General features: G+C 41.1%; 1 protein-coding gene across 1 annotated transcript; it reads left to right on the top strand.

Moving 5' to 3' along the window:
- The first annotated feature begins 345 nt into the window (after window positions 1–345).
- On the top strand, window positions 346–19,816 carry LOC6545996 (lysosome membrane protein 2). The gene is made up of 8 exons (XM_015158029.2): window positions 346–716; window positions 10,627–10,891; window positions 16,277–16,368; window positions 16,422–16,579; window positions 17,709–17,850; window positions 17,931–18,644; window positions 18,777–18,902; window positions 18,961–19,816. The coding sequence occupies exons 2-8, from the start codon at window positions 10,636–10,638 to the stop codon at window positions 19,342–19,344; spliced, it is 1,872 nt and encodes a 623-aa protein (XP_015013515.1). The 5' UTR covers window positions 346–716; window positions 10,627–10,635; the 3' UTR covers window positions 19,345–19,816.
- Window positions 19,817–21,750: the final 1,934 nt, after the last annotated feature.

Below are 21,750 nucleotides of genomic sequence, written 5' to 3'. Positions count from 1 at the left end.
CGGCGATAAAAAGCGAGACAAAAACAAACAAGTAAACAAGAGAAGTAACCCAAAGTACAGGTGACTCAGCATAAATGGGAAAAAAACCCCAGTTCCAATCAGGCCAATTACCTGTTGAGGAAAGGAAAAACTCAACATGAGAGAAACTCACCTCGGCTGCGCATGCGTTTTAGCCAATTGCCAAATTTCTGCTTCGGCTTCTGCTTCTGCTTCTGTTGCCTTAAATCTAAACAGCGGCTAGGATTGCAGCACTCCGGCAAGCTGAGCGGTGCGAGTATCTCACAGATACATTCAAGCGAATCTGAACGATCGGCTCGGCTTAAAAGCACTCGTACTTAGTCGGCGATCGCTGCCGAAGTCTGTGGGTTTTAAACAAAAACGTCTTGCCCAGACGACGGTCCATTCATGCCAGTTTTTCATTTCGACGCGTCAACTTAAAACGACACATGCTCTCGCCAGCGGGCGCGATCGTCAGTAAATGCGGCTAACTAAATCCACAGAGTTCGACGAGTGCCTGTGCGAAGGATAATGCTAGTATGAGTTCTTGAAAGCCAAATTCCAAGCAAAAACATATCGTAATTGGCTCAAAATCAATCAAGTTTGCGGCAGTGAATATGCGAAAAGTTTACATCTGACCCAAATAGATTCCAATCGTAGTTCCACCAGCGAAAGACAAACCTTGGATTAGCCGTGCAGCCCCTGAGAATTTTCGAAACGTAAGTGACAAACGGGGCGTATGAGTAATGGCCTGAGGGCGTATGTGCAACATTCTGTGTGGTGTCAAAACATAGTAAATATCAAGTGTGGTTTCATTAATTATATTCCGCGTGTCAAGTACGGAATTTTATTAATGTGCTTCTGTTAAAGGTTTCGCGGATTGGCTGCAATGTTTTCATTAACTGCCGAAGAATAAATGGTCTGCAATTTATTTAACATACATAATTATTAACCCTTGACTTCAATCGCATAAGTGAACCAACTTTTATTGATTGATTAGAAAAAGAATATATTTTTTGTGTTGTGACTGTATAAGTGTATTCAAATTAAGTCGCATGGAACTTAAATAATTTAATCATTTATTTATTGGTTGGAATTAGTTTATTTCTCTTGAATATAATTAATTTAAATATCGTGATCCAATTGTTCATGAACTGAATTAATATTGTATGTCAATAGAAATGTTCAGCAACCTATCTCAATTCAAATGAATAGTACTTATCTGATTTAAATTGAAATCGAAAATATAATTAAATGCATTTCAGTGATATGTCAACGAATAAAATTTCAATAATGCTATATTTATATTGTTTTATTATTGACTTATCAATTTCATCAGCGGCATGCTTATATAAGCTCAAATAGGCAGTCCCCTGCACCTTTTAATCGAAATGCAGTTCATTGTGCGCATTTAATTGGATTATAAACATTAACGGAGCTGTCAAAAATATCATTTTATTTGCCAGACGGGAGCAAATCAATTAAGCTGATTGCTAAAAAAAAACACTGGACAGCCGGCAGCCTTATCAATGGGATGTCAAAATCTAGACTACTCAGAAAAGCCCTTGCCCAATGACTCTTGGGTTGTTTGCTTCAATTTATAAACAGTTTTGTGTGCTGTTTCTGCCTTCGCATTTTGGCTTATTTTAGCAGTCTGCAATTAAGTGTAAACATTTTGCAAGTTATGCAAAATAACGGCAATGTGGTTATGAGCGGTCATTTCTCGTATGTTTGTCTCTTGGCCAAATGCATATGATTCGGAGTCTGGCGATCTGTTTTTGGGTTTTTTTTTCAGTTTTGGCTAGTGGGGGATTTCGCAAATATGCCACCGCAGACACGTACCAAAAACCCCACAGCGATGCGTTTTCCCCACCCCTGATTGCGTTTGACCCACATGCACGCTGAGTTAAGGTCAATGTTAAGGTGAATTTACAAGAGCCACAGAGGTAAGATCACCCAACTCTGCGTATTTCCCTTTTAGCGAAACTACAGGTCTGACGTATAACATAGGTCTTTCTATTTGATGTGTCACATCTCGCTATTGATTATTGACAAATCGGCCTCTTTTACGAGTTCCTATGCCATTTGCGCAGATCTTGCAAAATACGGTTTATGACCCCAGTGACAGCTTAACTGAAACACTTGAAGCAAATAAAAGTAATAAAAATTGAGACATTTGTGTGTGAAATGGTGTGAAATTTAGGGGTCAGCGCAAACAGATGTTCCAAAAACAAACAATCTACGATGACATTTGCGGTGGTTTTAAAAGAATATTTGGATTTAACTAAAATCCACGTTATGTGGGAATGCTGGAAGAAGCGTTTACCCTCATTTAGAAGTCTTATGTGTTTACTATATACAATTTAAGGCAAATTTAGGTCTTTCAACACCCCTAAGCCAGTCTTCGAGCACCATTTTATCACGCCACATTTCGGCTTAGCCCAATCAGTTTCACTTTCAAGCGAACCGCAGACAACAACTTAGGCGAAATTTCCAACGCTGTCTACACCTCCTAGAGCACTTAGTTGGGACAGCCAGCTAGTCACTCATCCCAACCCACCCAGCCATCCATCTAGTTGTCCGCCCACCGATTTGCCAGACTTAAACGTGGACACAGAAGTTGTCTTAAATTAACCGCAAGCGAAAAAATACCTTTAAGTGCAATAGACGTCACACAAAAGGCCGCTTTTGTTGCGTTGCTTTGGTGCTTTCCTAACCGTTAAATTGAAATATTGACACAAGTTTTGTGATGAGTGTAGCCGCTTTTTTTTTTTTTTTGTGAATTTCTGATTCATTTGACCACCGCCCGGGGCAGGCACACTTGCTAATAACGCGAACATACAATATCTGGCAGATAGGTTTACATAATGAGCGGGCCATGCTCTTTAATAACCAACTGATTGGCCCCCTGATAAGGCCGAGAAATTGGCAAATTGCCATTTGGCGGCTTAAAGTGCGAGAAAGCAATCAATCGCTAATTTCTGGCCGCGGGCGAGACAAGCGAATCGGCTGGCTATAAGCTTATATAGTGACTTAGGTCAGGATTGAAGTTGCCGGCCCACACACACTCGCGCACGACCTTGCCGTCTTTATTTCTCTGACAACCAGATCAGACCCTTCTCAAACCCAACGAAATTGATTCATGACTCGCAGAAAAAGCCTGCTCGAAAAGGGCTTTTTAATTCAGTGGAAATTCTCAAGCGTAATTGGAGCATTTCGCGTATGGTTGCGCCAAAAAAAAAGGCCATAAAATGTTCCCAAAAATAGACAGCGGGAGAGTGTGCGCGTATAAATTACAACACTCGACGCAGCTGCTGCCGAGTATTGGAAAACATTTGCCAATAATTCAGCTGTTCATGGAGCGGCCGGCAACGCTTCAGTGATTGGCCACGGTTTAAGCCAAGTCTGCGACTTGGACGAGCACTGCAACGCCGTCCAGACTCCATGACGTTCACAACAATCTTGTTAACGCTTTTTGCCGCTCTCGGGCTTGAGCGAACGCGTGTCAAATGCCGCGGCAACTAATCAAGTGATTTTGAAGATGAGAGCTCAGTTAGGGCATCTCAATTGAAAAGGCAGTTATCAAGCTACTGCAAAAAAAGCGAACTTTTATTTTGGGGGATTTAACTATCCCCCCGTTAAGTTGGAAATCTGAAAGGGAAAGAGTAATTAAAGTAAATAAAACTACCAACAGTGTGATCCCACAATGTCAAGTTCGTTTCCTAAGTCTTTCGTTTCAGTTGTGCGAACTCTACTTTCCGCACACAACTGCACCATTTTTTCAATTCCCTCAACAACAATTATTATAACATGAAGTTTAATGTTAATGTTGAATTACTTAATGCCATTTAAATTGTATACATGGCTCGTGCAGTGTTTGCTGCTGTTGTTGTACCATTTATAGAATGATTTGTTGCGCTTGGCCTGGCTAGCTGAGCTATGAATATACCCATGTAAATATAGCCATCGCTCTCGCTCCCGATGCGTTGTATCTTAATTGAGCTGAACAAAACGATGGCATAATAAAATAAGAGTTGGATGAAGTCTACTCCCCGCCAAGGAAAGTGTGGCGCTACCGAGCGGAAAGCTCTTACACAGAAAGAAATTTGACTTCAAGCAAGAAATAAACTACTATCGAATTATATGAAGCCAATCGAGCTTGCAGTAGGTTATAATAAAATATTCTTTAAATTTAATTTAAGGGCTATAAAGTTTTTTCCCGTGCACTTAGCCGTTATGCTGCTGGGGGCATAGCCAAATAAATGCACCAAGTGCAGGCTGCAATTAGAGCTAAATGAGAGAGCACTTCTGGTTCGAACGGAGACTTCCGGAAAGATTTTTATGTTTATCTCAATGTCAACAGCGGGAAAGATGAACGAACCTTTCGCATGTGAAATCGAACAAAAAGAGGCAACCCACAGTTTCAATAATTGCATACAATTTGCCAATCAACGCGTTCCCAACGATGCCAATTATGAAATGCCAGGCCCATGTGTCCATGTGCTCGTCCCTTTTGTGGGCGCACCTCTTGGCCATGGCTTATGAAGCCATTCAAGTGCCTTCGCCCAAGGAGGAAAAGGAAGCAGATGATTCCAAAAAATTGATATTTTATATACATATGTAATAAAAGCTCAGGAAAGAAGGAATAAATAATAACGACCATAAAATTATAAAGCGTTGGCTGCCAAAAATTAAGCAGAAATTTATTAAAAATGCATAAAACAGGCCGAAATCTCGCACTCCAGCCAAAAAACTGGATCCCTCTGCAGCTGAGGATGGTAAATAGTATCTGGGGGAAAGAGAAAAAGCGGCGCGTGACCTTCGCACTACTGAGCAAAAAATGCACAGTAACCTGAAACTGAGGCTGTGTGAAATTATTAAATCAGCAGCAGCTCCACAGTCACAACTGCACTCCCAAGAAACCAAAACAAACAAGTGCAACAAGAGGAACGACATCGCAGACATCAGACAGCGGACAGCCAGTCGGAGGAGGAGGAGAAACAGCCACTTCAGCTGGTGGCTACTGTTTGCAAATGGGCAACATCGGCGAATGAGTCAAGGAAAGCAGCGAACTTAAGATACACTCTACAGAAGTTAAGGAAATTATTTGGCACTAGAAAAAGAAGAGCCAGCCAACTGGTTAACATTTCATAAATACTCTTTCTGTTAGTTACAACACTATTAATTAAAATGCTCCATAAGTACAAGAAAACCAAAAGCATACATTGATTTTTCTTTTGCCGACTGGTTATTCCAGAATCCCCGCGGAATGCCAGTGTTTGCCCAATTTTTTCTGCCCATTTAAAGTTCACGAAGCCATAGATAAATGTGGGATTTTCCGAAATTGATATCCTCCCTCCCAGTGAGTTTAACACAATTCCCCCAAGCAGGCGCCACAGAAGGCGCAGCTCTTGACTCACACTTCGAAATGCACGCGAACAGCAGCCACATCCACAGCAGCAACATGAGCCGCAGCAAAGCGCAGCAGGTGCAAGCGGGAATGCAGATTTTCGGCAAATGCCAACGAACGCTTTGGACGGAGTGGCTCAGTGGCTCAGTGGCCAAGTGGCCTGCTGGCCAGGCAACCTACTTTTGGCACTACTTTTGCTGCAACTGCAATCGAAAGTGAGGCTGAGCGACTGTAACTGGGACTGGGACTGGGAATGGGAATGGTTATACAGATGCAAGCCATGGAATCGGGTTGGGTATCGTCGGCGTCAGCTGTTAGAAAGCTTCGCTGGCCAAGCTGGACATGGTGCTCCAGTGGCGGCGAGAGGCATGTGGCAATTGCGACACATCCAGCCAGTTGCCATATACACCTCTGGTCTGGCCGGGGATATATGGCTATTATAAAACCGTATTTAGGTCAATCAAATTTCGCATTTGGCATTTTGAAATTTCTTTACGCAAATGCTTGTGCTATTTTTTAATGATTTTCTAGCCAGGCCAATCCAGTCCAGAGTCTCACTGTGCCGGTGTCTTATTTTCGGATTGCATAATGTGCTTATGCCAAAGAAGCCAGGTGACCACGGCGTGGCAAATAAGCACAATAAGCGCAAAATTGTAAAAAAACGTGTTTATCTTTTAGTATTTCTTCCCCTGATTTTACCACTTTATTTATTTTCTTCTGCTCCGCCGAGCTGGGGACTTCTTAATGGATTGGCGTTGGCCATTGAGGCGTGACTTTTGGCAAAGGAGTGTGCAACAAGGGGTTAATGGTGGGGGAGTGCCGCACCGCAAGATGATAAATAATAGCCACTTCCGACTGCTGAATGTTGAATGCTGAATGCTGGACTTCGAATGAAGTCGTTATCCAGAGAACCTCGCTCGTTTCCGCATCCTTTCCCTTTGAATACCCTTGGGAAGCTGGCAAATTAAATGCGGCCTTAATTATTTTATGCTCATTAAGCGCACGGCTAAATATTTGCCCTGCCAAAATGGCAAAAAGTTAAGGCAGCTTCTCTTGGCCCAAAGCAGCTTACAAGCTGGCTGCAATTAAAAGAGATACCCAAAAAACATCGCGAAACACAGTACAAAAGATATAAATGTCATTAATTGGGTTTGAATATGGTTGTTTTCTTATTTTTTCCCTGTATCCAACTTTACACAACTTTGTTCATAAACCAAAATCGCTCAATTGTGACAGGCGTTTAACTAACATTTCAGTTATGTCAGAAGTCAATTAAAAATAATTTGCCCTCACTTGAGATGCGGCTTAAATAAAAATCTTGGTAAATGACCAAATGAGCTATGAGATCACACTCGGAGCGGCAAAAATAGAGTTGAGAGTAGAGAGTCCAGTTCAAACATAAGCCCAGGTATGCAAAGTTCGTTGCCTCAGTCATATGTTTTTTCCGCACTTTGCATAGAAATATTCTGCTTTGCACAATTGTCACCGCAATTGAACCCGATTATTGATCATGTGCACTGAGTACAATTCCCCTTTGGCCGAATTTTTACCGATCATCCAGAAAATATTAAAATTTCTCTTTCGCACTTCCACTAGCTGAGTTATGTCCTGAGTTATGAATTTGTAGAAATTCAATTATGTCCCCAGACTGAAGTTCTAAAGTCCATAACTCAACTTATATTAATCGGATTTTAAAGTGTCATACATCTAAATGTTTCTGGAGCAATTCTCTAAAAATCTGCATTCAAATTTGGAAATTTATTTTTTTTCAATATTTTTGTCATTTTCCTGATGTTATGATATTGTAAAAATTCAAAAGTGTCCCAAGGCTGAAGTTCTAAAGTCCATAACTCAACTTATATTAATCGGATTTTAAAGTGGCATACCTCTAAATGTTTCTGACGCAATTCTCTAACAGTCTGCATTCAAATTTGGAAATTTATTTTTTTTCAATATTTTTGTCATTTTCCTGATGTTATGATATTGTAAAAATTCAAAAGTGTCCCAAGGCTGAAGTTCTAAAGTCCATAACTCAACTTATATTAATCGGATTTTAAAGTGTCATACATCTAAATGTTTCTGGAGCAATTCTCTAAAAATCTGCATTCAAATTTGGAAATTTATTTTTTTTCAATATTTTTGTCATTTTCCTGATGTTATGATATTGTAAAAATTCAAAAGTGTCCCAAGGCTGAAGTTCTAAAGTCCATAACTCAACTTATATTAATCGGATTTTAAAGTGTCATACATCTAAATGTTTCTGGAGCAATTCTCTAAAAATCTGCATTCAAATTTGGAAATTTATTTTTTTTCAATATTTTTGTCATTTTCCTGATGTTATGATATTGTAAAAATTCAAAAGTTTCCCAAGGCTGAAGTTCTAAAGTCCATAACTCAACTTATATTAATCGGATTTTAAAGTGGCATACCTCTAAATGTTTCTGGAGCAATTCTCTAAAAATCTGCATTCAAATTTGGAAATTTATTTTTTTTCAATATTTTTGTCATTTTCCTGATGTTATGATATTGTACAAATTCAAAAGTGTCCCAAGGCTGAAGTTCTAAAGTCCATAACTCAACTTATATTAATCGGATTTTAAAGTGGCATACCTCTAAATGTTTCTGACGCAATTCTCTAAAAGTCTGCATTCAAATTTTGAAATTTTTTTTTTCAAAATTTTTTTGTAATTTTTCTGATGTAATGGTGTTGTAAAAATTCAAAAATGTCTCCAGACTGAAGTTCTCGAGTCCATAACTCAACTTATCTTAATCGGATTTTTGAGTGGCATACCTCTAAATGTTTCTGGAGCAATTCTCTAAAAGTCTGCATTCAAATTTTGAAATTTTTTTTTTTCAAAATTTTTTTGTAATTTTTCTGATGTAATGGTGTTGTAAAAATTCAAAAATGTCTCCAGACTGAAGTTCTCGAGTCCATAACTCAACTTATCTTAATCGGATTTTGGAGTGGCATACCTCTAAATGTTTCTGGAGCAATTCTCTAAAAGTCTGCATTCAAATTTTGAAATTTTTTTTTCAAAATTTTTTTGTAATTTTTCTGATGTAATGATGTAAAAATTCAAAAATGTCCCAAGGTTGAAGTTCTAAAGTCCATAACTCAACTTATCTTAATCGGATTTTAAAGTGTCATACATCTAAATGTTTCTGGAGCAATTCTCTAAAAATCTGCATTCAAATTTGGAAATTTATTTTTTTTCAATATTTTTGTCATTTTCCTGATGTTATGATATTGTAAAAATTCAAAAGTTTCCCAAGGCTGAAGTTCTAAGGTCCATAACTCAACTTATATTAATCGGATTTTAAAGTGGCATACCTCTAAATGTTTCTGGAGCAATTCTCTAAAAATCTGCATTCAAATTTGGAAATTTATTTTTTTTCAATATTTTTGTCATTTTCCTGATGTTATGATATTGTACAAATTCAAAAGTGTCCCAAGGCTGAAGTTCTAAAGTCCATAACTCAACTTATATTAATCGGATTTTAAAGTGGCATACCTCTAAATGTTTCTGGAGCAATTCTCTAAAAGTCTGCATTCAAATTTTGAAATTTTTTTTTTCAAAATTTTTTTGTAATTTTTCTGATGTAATGGTGTTGTAAAAATTCAAAAATGTCTCCAGACTGAAGTTCTCGAGTCCATAACTCAACTTATCTTAATCGGATTTTGGAGTGGCATACCTCTAAATGTTTCTGGAGCAATTCTCTAAAAGTCTGCATTCAAATTTTGAAATTTTTTTTTCAAAATTTTTTTGTAATTTTTCTGATGTAATGATGTAAAAATTAAAAAATGTCCCAAGGTTGAAGTTCTAAAGTCCATAACTCAACTTATCTTAATCGGATTTTGGAGTGGCATACCTCTAAATGTTTCTGGAGCAATTCTCTAAAAGTCTGCATTCAAATTTTGAAATTTTTTTTTTCAAAATTTTTTTGTAATTTTTCTGATGTAATGATGTTGTAAAAATTCAAAAGTGTCCCAAGGCTGAAGTTCTAAAGTCCATAACTCAACTTATATTAATCGGATTTTAAAGTGGCATACCTCTAAATTTTTCTGACGCAATTCTCTAACAGTCTGTATTCAAATTTGGAAATTTATTTTTTTGTTATTTTTTTTTTAATTATACCCGTAACTCGTAAAGTAAAAGGGTATACTAGATTCGATGTAAAGTATGTAACAGGCAGAAGGAAATGATTCCATATAAAGTATATTATATTATATTATATTATATATTCTTCATCAGGATCAATAGCGGATTTAATCTGGCCATTTCGCCTGTCCGCATGAAAGCCTCGATCTCAAGAACTGCAAATGCTAGAATGTTGAGATTATACTAGACTATATCACTTTATCTTGTTTTATTTATAAGCATGCATTAGCATATTTCGAATGAAAAATAAGGTACAAGGCATTAACAAGACACATAAAAACAATTAGTGGAACCATTTCAGCATGAAGCAATTAGCCGAATAGATTTATGGAATATTTATGGAAATCAAAGGGCTGCTTATCATTTTAGGCAGTAAATGAAAATATGGAAAAATCCATATCTATTTCTTTAACAAGAACTGAACTCTAAATATATTGCATTGGTTCTTCTTAAGTTGTTTATGATATGATTTGATCACGTGCATCGACCTGAGTTTATTTCCGCAAAACCTGATTAATACACTAAGATCGAGCTGTGATCTTCACGTTTTCCTGGACCCACTGATAAATTCCATTTTATTTTCTGCATTTTCAATTAGTAAGCAAATGAAACTGTGCCGGTAGCCGGTGGTTGCTGCCCAATTAGCATATTGTCTGTGCTTAAGGTAACGACCTGCCAGCGGAGAGGGTTCCCCGCCACTCACGTACCGAGTGACAAATGTATTTACGCCATGGAGCATTTATCAGCCAGCGGGCTAATAAAAACATATATTATTATACTGTTGTAACTGAATTTATGGCACGATTCATTGCGGTTTCAGTAGGTCCGCTTGAAAATGCAGCTAATCGCAGCCAAATCTTTGGAGAAGTATGCCAAGGCTGGCGGTGCCAGGTTCTAGAAATTCTTCGCGGCTCCTGGTCAGACGAACGACCCCAGGGAGTATTTGACCGACACGGCAGGCAATTTAATTTATAATTGCCTTCCATAAATATGTTGTTGTCCCCTAGTCGCGTTGAACTAATCCACCTCAACCGCTTTTATTGCTACTATCTCCGATAGACTTGAATTATGGGCTTGGAAAAACATTACTTGCGATATGGACGCACCGCTAGAGATCACCTCCTTGACTGGGCCACCTGTGGGCGTGGTCGACGACAGCAACAGCAACAGCAGCAACAGCAACAGCAGCATCCACAACAGCAGCAACAACATGCACAGCCATCACAGGGGTCAACTGCCACGGGGCGGAGGTCCCGCCCCCATGTGACACACAGGGGAACGCCGCTCTCCATGTTAATATCAAATGGAGTTAGGATTAGCAATAGTAAGTACACCCCACTTAATTACACAGCAAAATATGCCAGTCATCCGACTGAATTCAAAATAATGATGCATAAACAAGGCGTATTTGAAAGCAAAAACAATTAGTACATTAATTTCAGCACGAGGCAACTCATTAATTATAATTGCGGAAAATTTATTTAAGAAAAAGGTAAAACATCTTAAAAAACTCTTTTAGCATAATATAAACCAGCGTATCAGGAGTTTTCCCATACTATTCTGACAAGTTTTCCCGAAAAGGAAATGCCTTGACTGACAGACTCTTATCACCTTCGTCGAACAACAAGAAAATTGAATTAAGGAAAAATGTTATTAAATGCTCAATTAGCTAGCTAAAAGTCAATATCAACTGCCAAATTGGTCAGATGCTTGTTGAGTTGGCTGAAAGCAAAGACCATACCCACACTGGCATGTTGACAGTTTGAAAAAATACCGCAAAATGCTGTTTACAAAACTGGTCATCCAAGAACTGCAGCCAAAAAAATGAAAAACTAGTCTTTGGCCGAAAGGAAAAACTGAGAGGCAATAAGAAACAAACCCGAAACATACAAAACAAAACAGAAACCAAAACAATTTAGAGGCAGACTTGAAAACGAAACGAAAAGTTGCAAACAGCTAAACTAAGTAGCCAACTACGCGCAGATGTAAATCAAGGAAACACACAGACACGAACTCGAGTTTTCCAATTCAAACAGAGATTGTAGCGTTCTATGCAATGGCCGACATTGCGTATACGCCGAGTGAGCCGAGCCAGGCCAGCTAGGCTTAGTTAGTCGAAGGCAGCCAAGTGTGCAAGCAGCCAGCCAGCTGGCAAACAGTAACTAGTAACCATGGCCAAGAACATTCGCCAGAGAGGGACGGCTGCTGTCTGAACTTGGCTTAGACTGAAGCCCAGGCTCCGTTTGTTTACGTTTCGCTTTTCACTAGTTTTTGGTTTCACTTCGTTTTCGAGGCGTTTTCGATTGTCGCTTATATAGAATTATTTTTTAAGCGCTTTGCACTTGACTATTGGCCTGGCTTTATTGCCATGTTGGCCAAGTGCCTTGCTATTGGACTTCTAGGGGATGCTGTTTGGCCAGGGACAATTATGGGTACTTCTGTTGGACGTGACGATCGCCGAAGGATTTATCTGAGATACATCTGCACGATTAAAGGCCAAAATAGCCAAGCTCTTAATTGGCCCCTATACTGGCTTATATGAGAGAAGCTGTCTAGCAGTTATGTTACTGCTTATTGAGGAAGCTGGCTGATTTCTCTTGGGCAATTCTATGGCCAAGCATGAGCATAACGAACAAACAACAAGCAGCATTAAAAACACAAAATTCGCAATTGAAAACTTTGTGGCCAGCAATACTAGCCACTTTTAACTGCCAAATACTCGGACTTACGAAGACCAATACCAGCAACTAGCCACGAGCTCATTCAAAGCAAATATGAAAATGTTGCCAAATCAATGGCTAAGACATTTAGGCAGGGGGTGGGGGGCAAGTGGCCACACAGAAAGCAATTGAACTTGATGTTAATAATACTGCTGAGTATCTTCATAATGTGAAAAACCTGAAGATACCTTACTTACTGTATTGCTTCAAGTGATTGCTTTAATTAGTAGTTTTACTCACAAGCTGATGGGTGAGTACTACAGCCCTAGTATTTCTCCCTGTGCAGCTGAAACTGCAAATCAGTGAATGAGCGCCGAAAAGAGTGAACGAGTGGGTTCCGAGTGGATTCAAGGGGCCAGTGATAGCGACAGTGAGTTGAGTGCGAAATCAAGTAGCCGCCGTGGATGCCGTGTGGATTGGGAGAGTGAGCATAAGCAGGTTGCTTATGGCCAATTCTGTGTCTTAAGCGGGGGCTCTAGCTTCTGGCCATTTGTTTGGCCGGCTCAAACAGAAACAGGCGCGATGGTGGCAGTCGATGCAGTGGCTCAAGTGGCCGAAGAAGAAGAGTTCCCGAATGCAGCGGACTCTTTGGCAACACCGAATCACGTCTGCGAGTGGAGTGTACTTTGCGATTATATAACCAGATGCTGGCATTAAGGCCTGGCCAAGATCGTGCCTCAGCTTCGGTTGCTCTGCGTCGGAATTTTTAAGATGTTGACACAGAATGCAGTCAACCAGAAGCCAAAATAAATACTCGTATACTGTTTGAAAAGCGCATAAATATTGAAAAGGAATACTAAATCTTTAAAAGTTGTAAATACAAAATGAGAAACAATAAAGCGAATCTTTTACAGCTCCACTATTATACAATAGGACCAACAAACCATGCATATAGGAAGTCTGAGAACAATAAATGCAAAAAAATGTTTTCGCCAGTTAAATTGGTATCTTCCCATATTCATCTAAATGGGGTCATCAATTACATTCCAGTTCGATCTCGGCTGACTCAACCGAGTGGAAGTGCCAGTTCACTTTCCACTCTGGGTTTCTCCCCAGGATTTCCGCTACGAACCCTCGCAGTGTTTTGGCCTTTCATCTCGGGGCAAACTTTCCAGATCCAGTTCCTAACCTTCGGCCGGCGCATCTCTTCAAGCATAGCCTCCTTTCGGTTGGGTCCTTATCCCGGCCGAGAATCAGTTGTAAATGCTTTAATTAAGGGCCGAAACGCGATAACTTAAATGCAAAATTGCGCGAAGGCACGTCTCGGTGGCAAGAAACCGGTTGGGATGTGTGTGTTTTTTTTTTCGTGGGACATGCCCATTGCCATTGCCCTTTGTTTCGGCTAATTGGCCAGTGCTGGCCACTGAGGGATCTGCTATATACATGTATAGCATTCGGATAGAAGATCGGCGGAGGAGATGCGGCCACGTGATGGAAATTGTAACGCGTACGAGGAAGTGAGCTCGGACCGCCAGGAATGGCAATTATTTGCTTAAACAAAAGTGTTTACATGGCCATCATGACTTTGGGGGAGGGGCAGCCGGATCGGGTCTGGGATTATTGTTATTTGCATGGCACGTTCTTGGGCGAAATCTCGGCTCGATTGTCTCGGACATTGCAACTGTTTAGCTCCATTGTGAATGGGCATAGTATGGTATTGTCTATGCGGGACCAGAAACTGTCTATTGAAATGGTATATGACCAGCACGCTTTGTTGCCTTTTCGCCGCCACTTTTGTTGGCCAAGAGCTGCGAAGCAGCTGCAGCTTTACGGCCGGTAATTGTGAGCGTTAATTTTAACAGGCAATTGGGAAACTTACGTTTATTCTTTTTCGCCTTTTTCTGTGCTTTTTGGGGCCAAGCCTCAACAGAAACAACAAATAAAAGCAGGTTGCATAGGCCCCCCAGCCAACAAATGTTTCACTTAGGCCTCCCAGCTAATCTTACTTACCATTTAAATTGTCTCATTTAAACAGCTGAAAGTCTACGGCAATTGCATAGCTCTTAGGTTTTTCTCGCTTTTCTCGCTGTTTTGGTTCTTAAGCATTTGTGCGTGGTTTTTGGCTAGCTGTCGAGCTTAGAAGCTTGAAAATATGAGAATCGCGTGCTCAGCTGCAATTTTGAACAGAAACGAGCATATGACACCAGCGGCCAAATCCAATTAAAGCAGAGGCGCACAGAAAGGGGTTGCAATAGCATATTTAGCTTACAATAACTATAAGATTTATTTTGTCATTTTAAGCCTCAAGTATGAGCAGGTAATGGCACATAAAAGCCAAGCCCGCCAAAGAAAACATAACTCGAAACAGAAATATCCAAGTAAGTTGGCGATCAGCATAATTGTCAACAGTCGTCGTTCGCTGACGTATCAATTGTGTGCCACATGTTTAGTGACCATATCGCTGCGGCTATATGCCTATATGGCATATGCCTATATGGCTATATGTATCTTCCCATGGCGCTCGGAAACCCTCGCTCGATTTGCAATAGGCGTTCGATTGCAGTAACATTATAGCTTTGGAGAACTGAACAACCGAATAAAGCCTTCCGTTCAGGCGCTGTCTTCCCTTGACCTTGGGCTCAAAATGTTATGTGCCTGGTTTTATGACACTTGTTGTCGCTTTTCGGCTTTTTACTTCACTCTCCTTTTTGCGTAACTTTCTCTGGGACAGAGTTTACGATCGTAGAGCTCTTCAGGGTCAGTGGCACACCAGCCAGAGCAGTAGTCGCCGGAATTTTGCCAGGCCAAGAGTGATTCAGTGCACATACTCCATAATCCGGCTATGTTTTGACAGCAAGTATTGCACCCATATTGAAATGTGGACTTAATGAGTTCCAAGCTGATTTATGGCACTCGTGGTGGTTAATTGTTCTAATTGTTTAATTGTTAGATCAATCAGTAAAAGAATTGAAAGTGCTAAAGCTACTTTTCAATTAAAAATACTTCACAAATTTAGTTCTTACTTGGCGGTCTTAGTAATAGCAGTGGTAGTTACTAGCCCTGCCTTTTATCCGTGTAGAGTACTCCTGGATTCGTTTTGCCCAGCCAACTTCCTTCCCTTTTTACTTATTTTGTCGACCTTATCGCTGACGTCGCAGTTTTGACTCAGTGACCTGCAAAATCGAAGCAGCGTTTTAAAAGATAATAAATAATAAATAAAATTGAAATTTATGTTGTTTCAAAACGCTTCACCTTGCACTTTTTCGGGGCGGCGGCACTTTTTGGCGAAACCTGATAGCGAAAACGCTTTTTCTTGATCGGATTGGCGTGGCGATCAGTTCGTTGACTGGTCGCCGCAAGTGCAGAAAAACCCGTGAAAATACTCAGAACTCGTTGGCATTGTACGTATATGTCCAGCAGCTTCATCATCATCTTAATAATAATCAGCGGAACCATCAGAGGATTCCGATTCGGATTCGTATTCGTCAAGCGAGATGCTGCTGGCCACGCCCACCGCCTCCAAATGCCAGCAAGGCGATGTGGATGCAGATACATGATGATGAAGTTGCAGACGCGAAGTGCATGCGCCAATTAACTTTGCATCGGCCGCGATTAAGTTTCAATTAGTGATAACAGAGCGTCGTAAATTTTGGCAGCTGTCATATGTACGTGCATATGCTGTATAAGTCGGCCAAGATCGCGATTGACTGCCCACGAGATGGCGAATCTGAGTGTGTTGACCATTGTAATTGCATGTGACATCCGTGAAATTGCACCGTGAAATTCGCAAATAATTTTATTTTATTTACCCTACGAAATCGCACAAAAACCGGCATCAAAAAGGAATATGAAAAGCTGCACTTCAGGGGGTAATTTTCGTCATTATTTAGTCAACAAAACCGGGTTATAATATAACTCAAGCGTTTTGCTCCGCTTTCAGGACTGCCCAAGTGATTTATAATAATAGCACTTAGCTAAGTCTTGCTGCAATACTTCAACTTTTGCCTAAACAGCAAAATAATAACTTCATATTTCTTCTTTCATTCCAGACAGATTAGCTGTGATAATTATTGGAATAATTACTTTAATCTTAGGCATTATTTTATCCTCCATGCCCTGGCTGGATTACTTTATACTAAAGGTTTGTTCCCCTTGAAATCTGAACTCCAGAGGTTTTAATTTTGTGAACTTTAGAACTTAAGGCTGTGGAATGATACACTGAGCTATCATTATTGGCAAAGGCCTGGCGTCATCCGACTGACCAAGCTCTACATCTACAATGTGACCAATCCGGACGGATTTCTCCGAGGGGAAAAGCCGCACCTGCAAGAAGTGGGTCCTTTTGTCTACAGGTAAGCCAACCAGCTGCTGTATTTGGCCATAAATCGCGGCAATTGAAAAATTCGTTACGCCTTTTCTGACACCTCAGGCTGGAAAACCTTTGAGCATAGATAAATTTCCACGGCCGCTTTGGCACAGCACTCCGATTGGTCGTGGTTTGCTCGGAAGTTAATGTCTTAATACCTGTAATTAGAAACGCAAGTGGCTAAAAGCAATTCAAGTGGCTAAAAATATTAGCCACGCTAACGGTCAATGGTTAACTTATTGAACTTCTAGCAGGGATAATTAGGGGCTTAGGAAGTGATATGTGCCTTTTTCTCTGGTTCATAGACTACTGAATTCCGGACTTAGCATTCCACTGCTAACTGCAAAATAATTATAGCTCAGATGTTTTTAAAACTAATGCATAAGTTACAAAGTTTTACTTGGTGTCTGAGCTGGAGTTTCCTTAAATCGGGTGTAAAAATAGCGCCACTTAGTTATATCTCTGCATATCAGCTAAAATAGTAATCACTTAAGCAACCTGGGCTTATCGAGATCAGATTAAACTAAGCCTGGGCATTAGCCACGGCAATGTGCAAACAATTGAATTATCTCTTCGATTTTAACACCCAATCAAACTGGCCAACAGCCGTGGGCCGCCGTGCAATTAGCTGGCCAATTAAACCATGAGCTCACAGCTCTTGAAGGCGAGTTTCCGCTGATTGAGATTACAACATCTAGAGCTCGTGCAAATGTAGTGCAATGTTTAATAATGGGCCTCCATATGGACAGCCCGAACTGAACCCGTTTCAGTGAAGGATAACCTGAGAGGGTTCGGTTCAAAGTGATCAATCATTCAATCACTGCATCATAAGCTTAGAGTTTAATTTGCATGGGAATCTCGGCTGTGATGATAGGTTCAAATTGTTAACTTGTGGCCGCAATGACAATCGGGCCCAAAGTGCCCGTCATCCGCTGCCACTTTTTATGTTGGCTTCGACTCGTTTTGCCTTTTGCTTTTACCCGGCCGACACTGAACTTGACATTCAATTGCTTGGCTTTTTGTTGGCCGCCCCTGACTTTGGACCACGAATCCGAGTGCGCAGCACGTGCCGATTAATGATAAGACATTACTATCAATTTCTCCGCTTTTTACAGGGAAGACATGCAGAAGGTGAATGTCAAGTTCCACGAGAATAACTACACCGTGTCATATCAGCATAAGAAGATACTGCAATTTGTTCCTGAACTGAGTATTGATAAGGACACGCCCATAACCACGCCCAATATTCCGCTGCTGGTAAGGACATTTTAAATTAAATTCCACAGCTATGTTCCCTATAATTTATAATATTTACCAATATGAAATGCCTTTTAAAGACCCTCACCAGTCTCAGCCCGAAGCTGGGATATCTCCTGTCCAAAACCATATCCGTAGTGGTAACGGCTGCTCAATTCAAACCCTTCATCAACGTCACTGCCGAGCAACTGGCCTTTGGCTACGACGATGCGCTGGTGAGCTTGGCCCACAGGTTTTATCCGAAGCACATGAGACCGATGGAGAGGATGGGTCTGCTCCTGGGTCGCAATGGCACCCTCACGGAGGTGTCCTCCGTCAAGACGGGCATGGACAGCATGGACCAGTTTGGCTATATAGACCAGCTGAACGGACTGGATCACCTGCCCCACTGGAGTGAGCCGCCGTGCACGAGTATAGCTGGATCGGAGGGATCCTTCTTCCCGCCGCGGGAGCTCACAAAGTCGGAGGTGGTTCACATATACGACAAGGATTTGTGCAGGATTATACCGCTGAAATATGTGGAGAGCCTGGAAAAGGATGGCATAGCGGCGGATCTGTTCCGGCTGCCCAACAATTCCTACGGCGACTCCGCACACAATCCGGAGAACAAGTGCTACGATACCAGCGAATATGAGCCCATTCAGGGTCTCCAGAACATCAGCCCATGCCAGTACGGCGCCCCCGTGTACATATCCAATCCCCATTTCTTTGAATCCCACCCAGATCTTCTCAATTCCGTGGAAGGCCTGAAGCCGGAACGTGAGAAGCATGAAACCTACTTCAAAATACAACCGGTTAGTGAATATAATAATACATAATAAACTTAAAGTATCAAACTCCGGCATGTGCTTATGTAGCTTAATTTGCAACTTAAATGTAACGTTCTTATATAACGCTCTTCTAATTTAACGTCTGCTCTCCATTAGAAACTTGGAGTTCCACTGGAGGGCAAAGTGCGGATACAGCTGAATCTTAAAGTGACACGTGCCAAGGACGTCTATCCAGTGCGTGATTTTCGAGACTTTATCTTTCCGGTCATGTGGCTGGAAGAGGTGAGCCATCAAATGCCAGAACACACCCAGAAAGTCTAGTAAACTGCGAACTTTACAGGGCATCTCTGAGCTGACACCAGCCATCAAGCGCTGGATTTACTTGGGCACAGTGATAGCCCCGAGTGCCGTGCCCATCGGATCCTACCTGATGATCCTGGGCGGAGCCTTTGCCATTATCTTCAGCTTCGTGAGAGCCTACCAGAACTTCGTGTTCGCCCGGGATCCCACGCTGGAGATCCTCGAGATGGGCAGGAGGTCCCTGAGGCGGGGCAGCAGTTTCATCGCCCATCAGCAGCACAGGTTACTCGTGCATCATCGGGACAGCTACTCCCTGCTGCGGCATGGACCCATGGCCACCTGCTTGGGGGAGGGAAACAGCGAGGAGGACGCGCAGCCCATCATCGATGGAAGCCTCAGTGCAGGAATCAGTCAGGAGTCGTAGTTGCGGATATAGACGTACAACTAGATCCTTAAGGTGTGAATGGTTGAGTCTGCGAGTGAGAGTGTGTATGCGAATACTTAATCTTAGTTTCGTTCTGGCCAAATTCGTGGCATATACTTGACGTTCTTGCCACTGCATTAGCATTATCATTACTCAGTTTCCACATCGAACCAATCAATCATATTCATCTTGCTGCTACTAACGCCAAACGGGTTTGCTAGTAACTTGTATCTTGTATCTTGCAGATAGACGTATGATTTGTACACATTTTTGTCACTGGAATGCTACAAATAATTCACTAGTCAATGATTACAATGTGAAAAATGCAAGCACTCATTTCTAGTTTTGTTAGCTGTTAGCTTAAGTTAGTCGTAGACCTTAATTATATTTGATGTATTTGTTAAATATTGTTTAGGCTGAGGATGTACGAAATTATGAAATATAAATGAGAATCTTACCATATTTAAAACCATATTACCATGGCTTAACCATGGCTTTGGGTTAATAATTTTTGGCCAGAGTTCTCATATTTCTTAAAAATATCTTTAGGCTCCATAAATCCAAGCTGAAAGCATAAATCTGCTTGTTACGAGCAGATTCTCCATCTCCGAGCTTCGGCAGTTCCCAGAACAATTTCTGACTCTTATAAATCAGAGCAAGTAAAAAACGGAAAAATGAACTAGAAAATAAACAGGAGAACTGGCTTTTCGTTGCCTTGAAGCCTTTGTTGATTGACGCACTTTTGACGTTCCCACAATTCCACACATTTTCTGCTTTTCCCCCTTGAAAAAGAAGCAAATGAAAATACCCGCACGAACACGGGTCGTATGAGCAATAAATTATACACAAGTTCTGTGAAAAAGGGCGGACGGGGTGGCTAGTTTAGGCCACTTGGATGGGCTTTTGTTTCGGAAATAAAAAACAGGCACAAGAAATATGATGTTTTGCAATGTTTGCTCGGAAAGCTCCGGCAAAAGGAAGGAAAAGCGGAAAACGAGACATAAGAATGAAATTTCATGGCAGGCAGGAGGCAAGCGGCACAGGACTTAAGAAAAGCGTTTTCATTTCATTTGGCAAAAATGTTTATACAAAACCAATTTTACAATTTTCGATTCAATTTCTGTTGCTGACATTTCACTTAAACGAAAACCTTAAAGGCGCAATTCATTTCGCCTCCTTTTGTACATGAAAAGGGGGTTTTCAGAATTTGCCCTCGGAGTATTGTAACGAAACGAACTGCTGTGCGAAAGGGCGTGGCCAGCTATCATAACGCCCAATATCCACGAATAGACCATGAAAAAGTTGTTATGCCACTCTAATTTGCCTCAGCCACTTGGAAATCCATAAAGCGGCGAGTGATAAACTAATATTCGCCAACAACATGTGCGGCCAACGGCGCCATAAACGCAAGCCACACATATCCACCCTTATAAAGAGCCCCTTCCTAGGTCCTTCGATGTTCGCAATGAAATGGCCGCCAAACCTCAAGGACAACAAAAGTTAAAAATTCGTTTATGACGCACCATAAAATCGAATAAAAACAATTGGCACATCAAAATCCAGCCGGAAATACCCGAGATCTTCATTGCCATTTTGTGTAGCTGGGTGGGTTTCCTTTGGGGTTGGCCGGAAAATGCGTGAGTACAATTGGAAAAATGCTGGCCATATGTTGCAGGCGGCAAAAGAAATGGCTCAAGTAAATAAAAACAATCAAAGTTGCTTGCCGACTGGCAAGCCGAGGTTTTAGATGCTCTGCACGAAAGCCCAAGAGCAGACTACAAAAACTTATGTGACCTTTTCAATGGAAACATTTTTAAGACTGCAAAAAAAACGTCGGAAACCTAAAAGTATATTATAAACTAAGAATTTGCAGTGCAATAAGCAAAAAAGATTAAAATTTAAAACAATTATTTGGGTGTTTGAACAAAAAAGCTAAACAAAAATAGAAGTATCTCAGAGTATCTGAGAGTATCTCAAAGATGTGGAGGCAAATCCCATCTCGGGGTGGATTCCCTGTCGAATCTGGAGCGATTTGCTCGGCGTCAGCTGGTTGGCCACTTAGGCCCGTGATGGAATTGCTTATGAATTATACAAGAATATTAAAACGTGCCGTAGAAGAGCCGGAGCCACTTGCACTCGGCACGGATCTCTTGCCCGGGATATTTCAATTGCCTCCCACACTGGGAAGGGGGAGTAAGCTCCCGATTCCTTGGAAATACTTTATTGGAAAAGTATGTGCCAAATGGTTATTGAAAGTGGGAGTGGGCCGAATTCGAATCTGAATGCAGACTAAGGACAAACAAATTGGGCGCTAAGTTGTTCGTTATGGGCTTTTATGCGTGGGGTGGTCGTAATTTGATTTTGCCTAGTCCAGAAGTTGCTGACCTTGATGATGATGATGATGGC

Source organism: Drosophila erecta, unplaced genomic scaffold (genome assembly GCF_003286155.1).
Source record: "Drosophila erecta strain 14021-0224.00,06,07 unplaced genomic scaffold, DereRS2 tig00000021-arrow-pilon, whole genome shotgun sequence".
Lineage (NCBI taxonomy): Eukaryota > Metazoa > Arthropoda > Insecta > Diptera > Drosophilidae > Drosophila > Drosophila erecta.
Note: the sequence above shows the minus strand (reverse complement) of the source record. Positions and strands in the feature narration are given on the sequence as shown.

Bases quoted from the DNA above. Each gene is read 5' to 3' on its own strand.
- LOC6545996 (XM_015158029.2), top strand. From the start codon at position 10,636: ATGGGCTTGGAAAAACATTACTTGCGATATGGACGCACCGCTAGAGAT. The intron at 10,892-16,276 runs GTAAGTACACCC...CTTTCATTCCAG, and splicing joins TGGAGTTAGGATTAGCAATA to ACAGATTAGCTGTGATAATT. The intron at 18,645-18,776 runs GTTAGTGAATAT...GCTCTCCATTAG, and splicing joins CCTACTTCAAAATACAACCG to AAACTTGGAGTTCCACTGGA.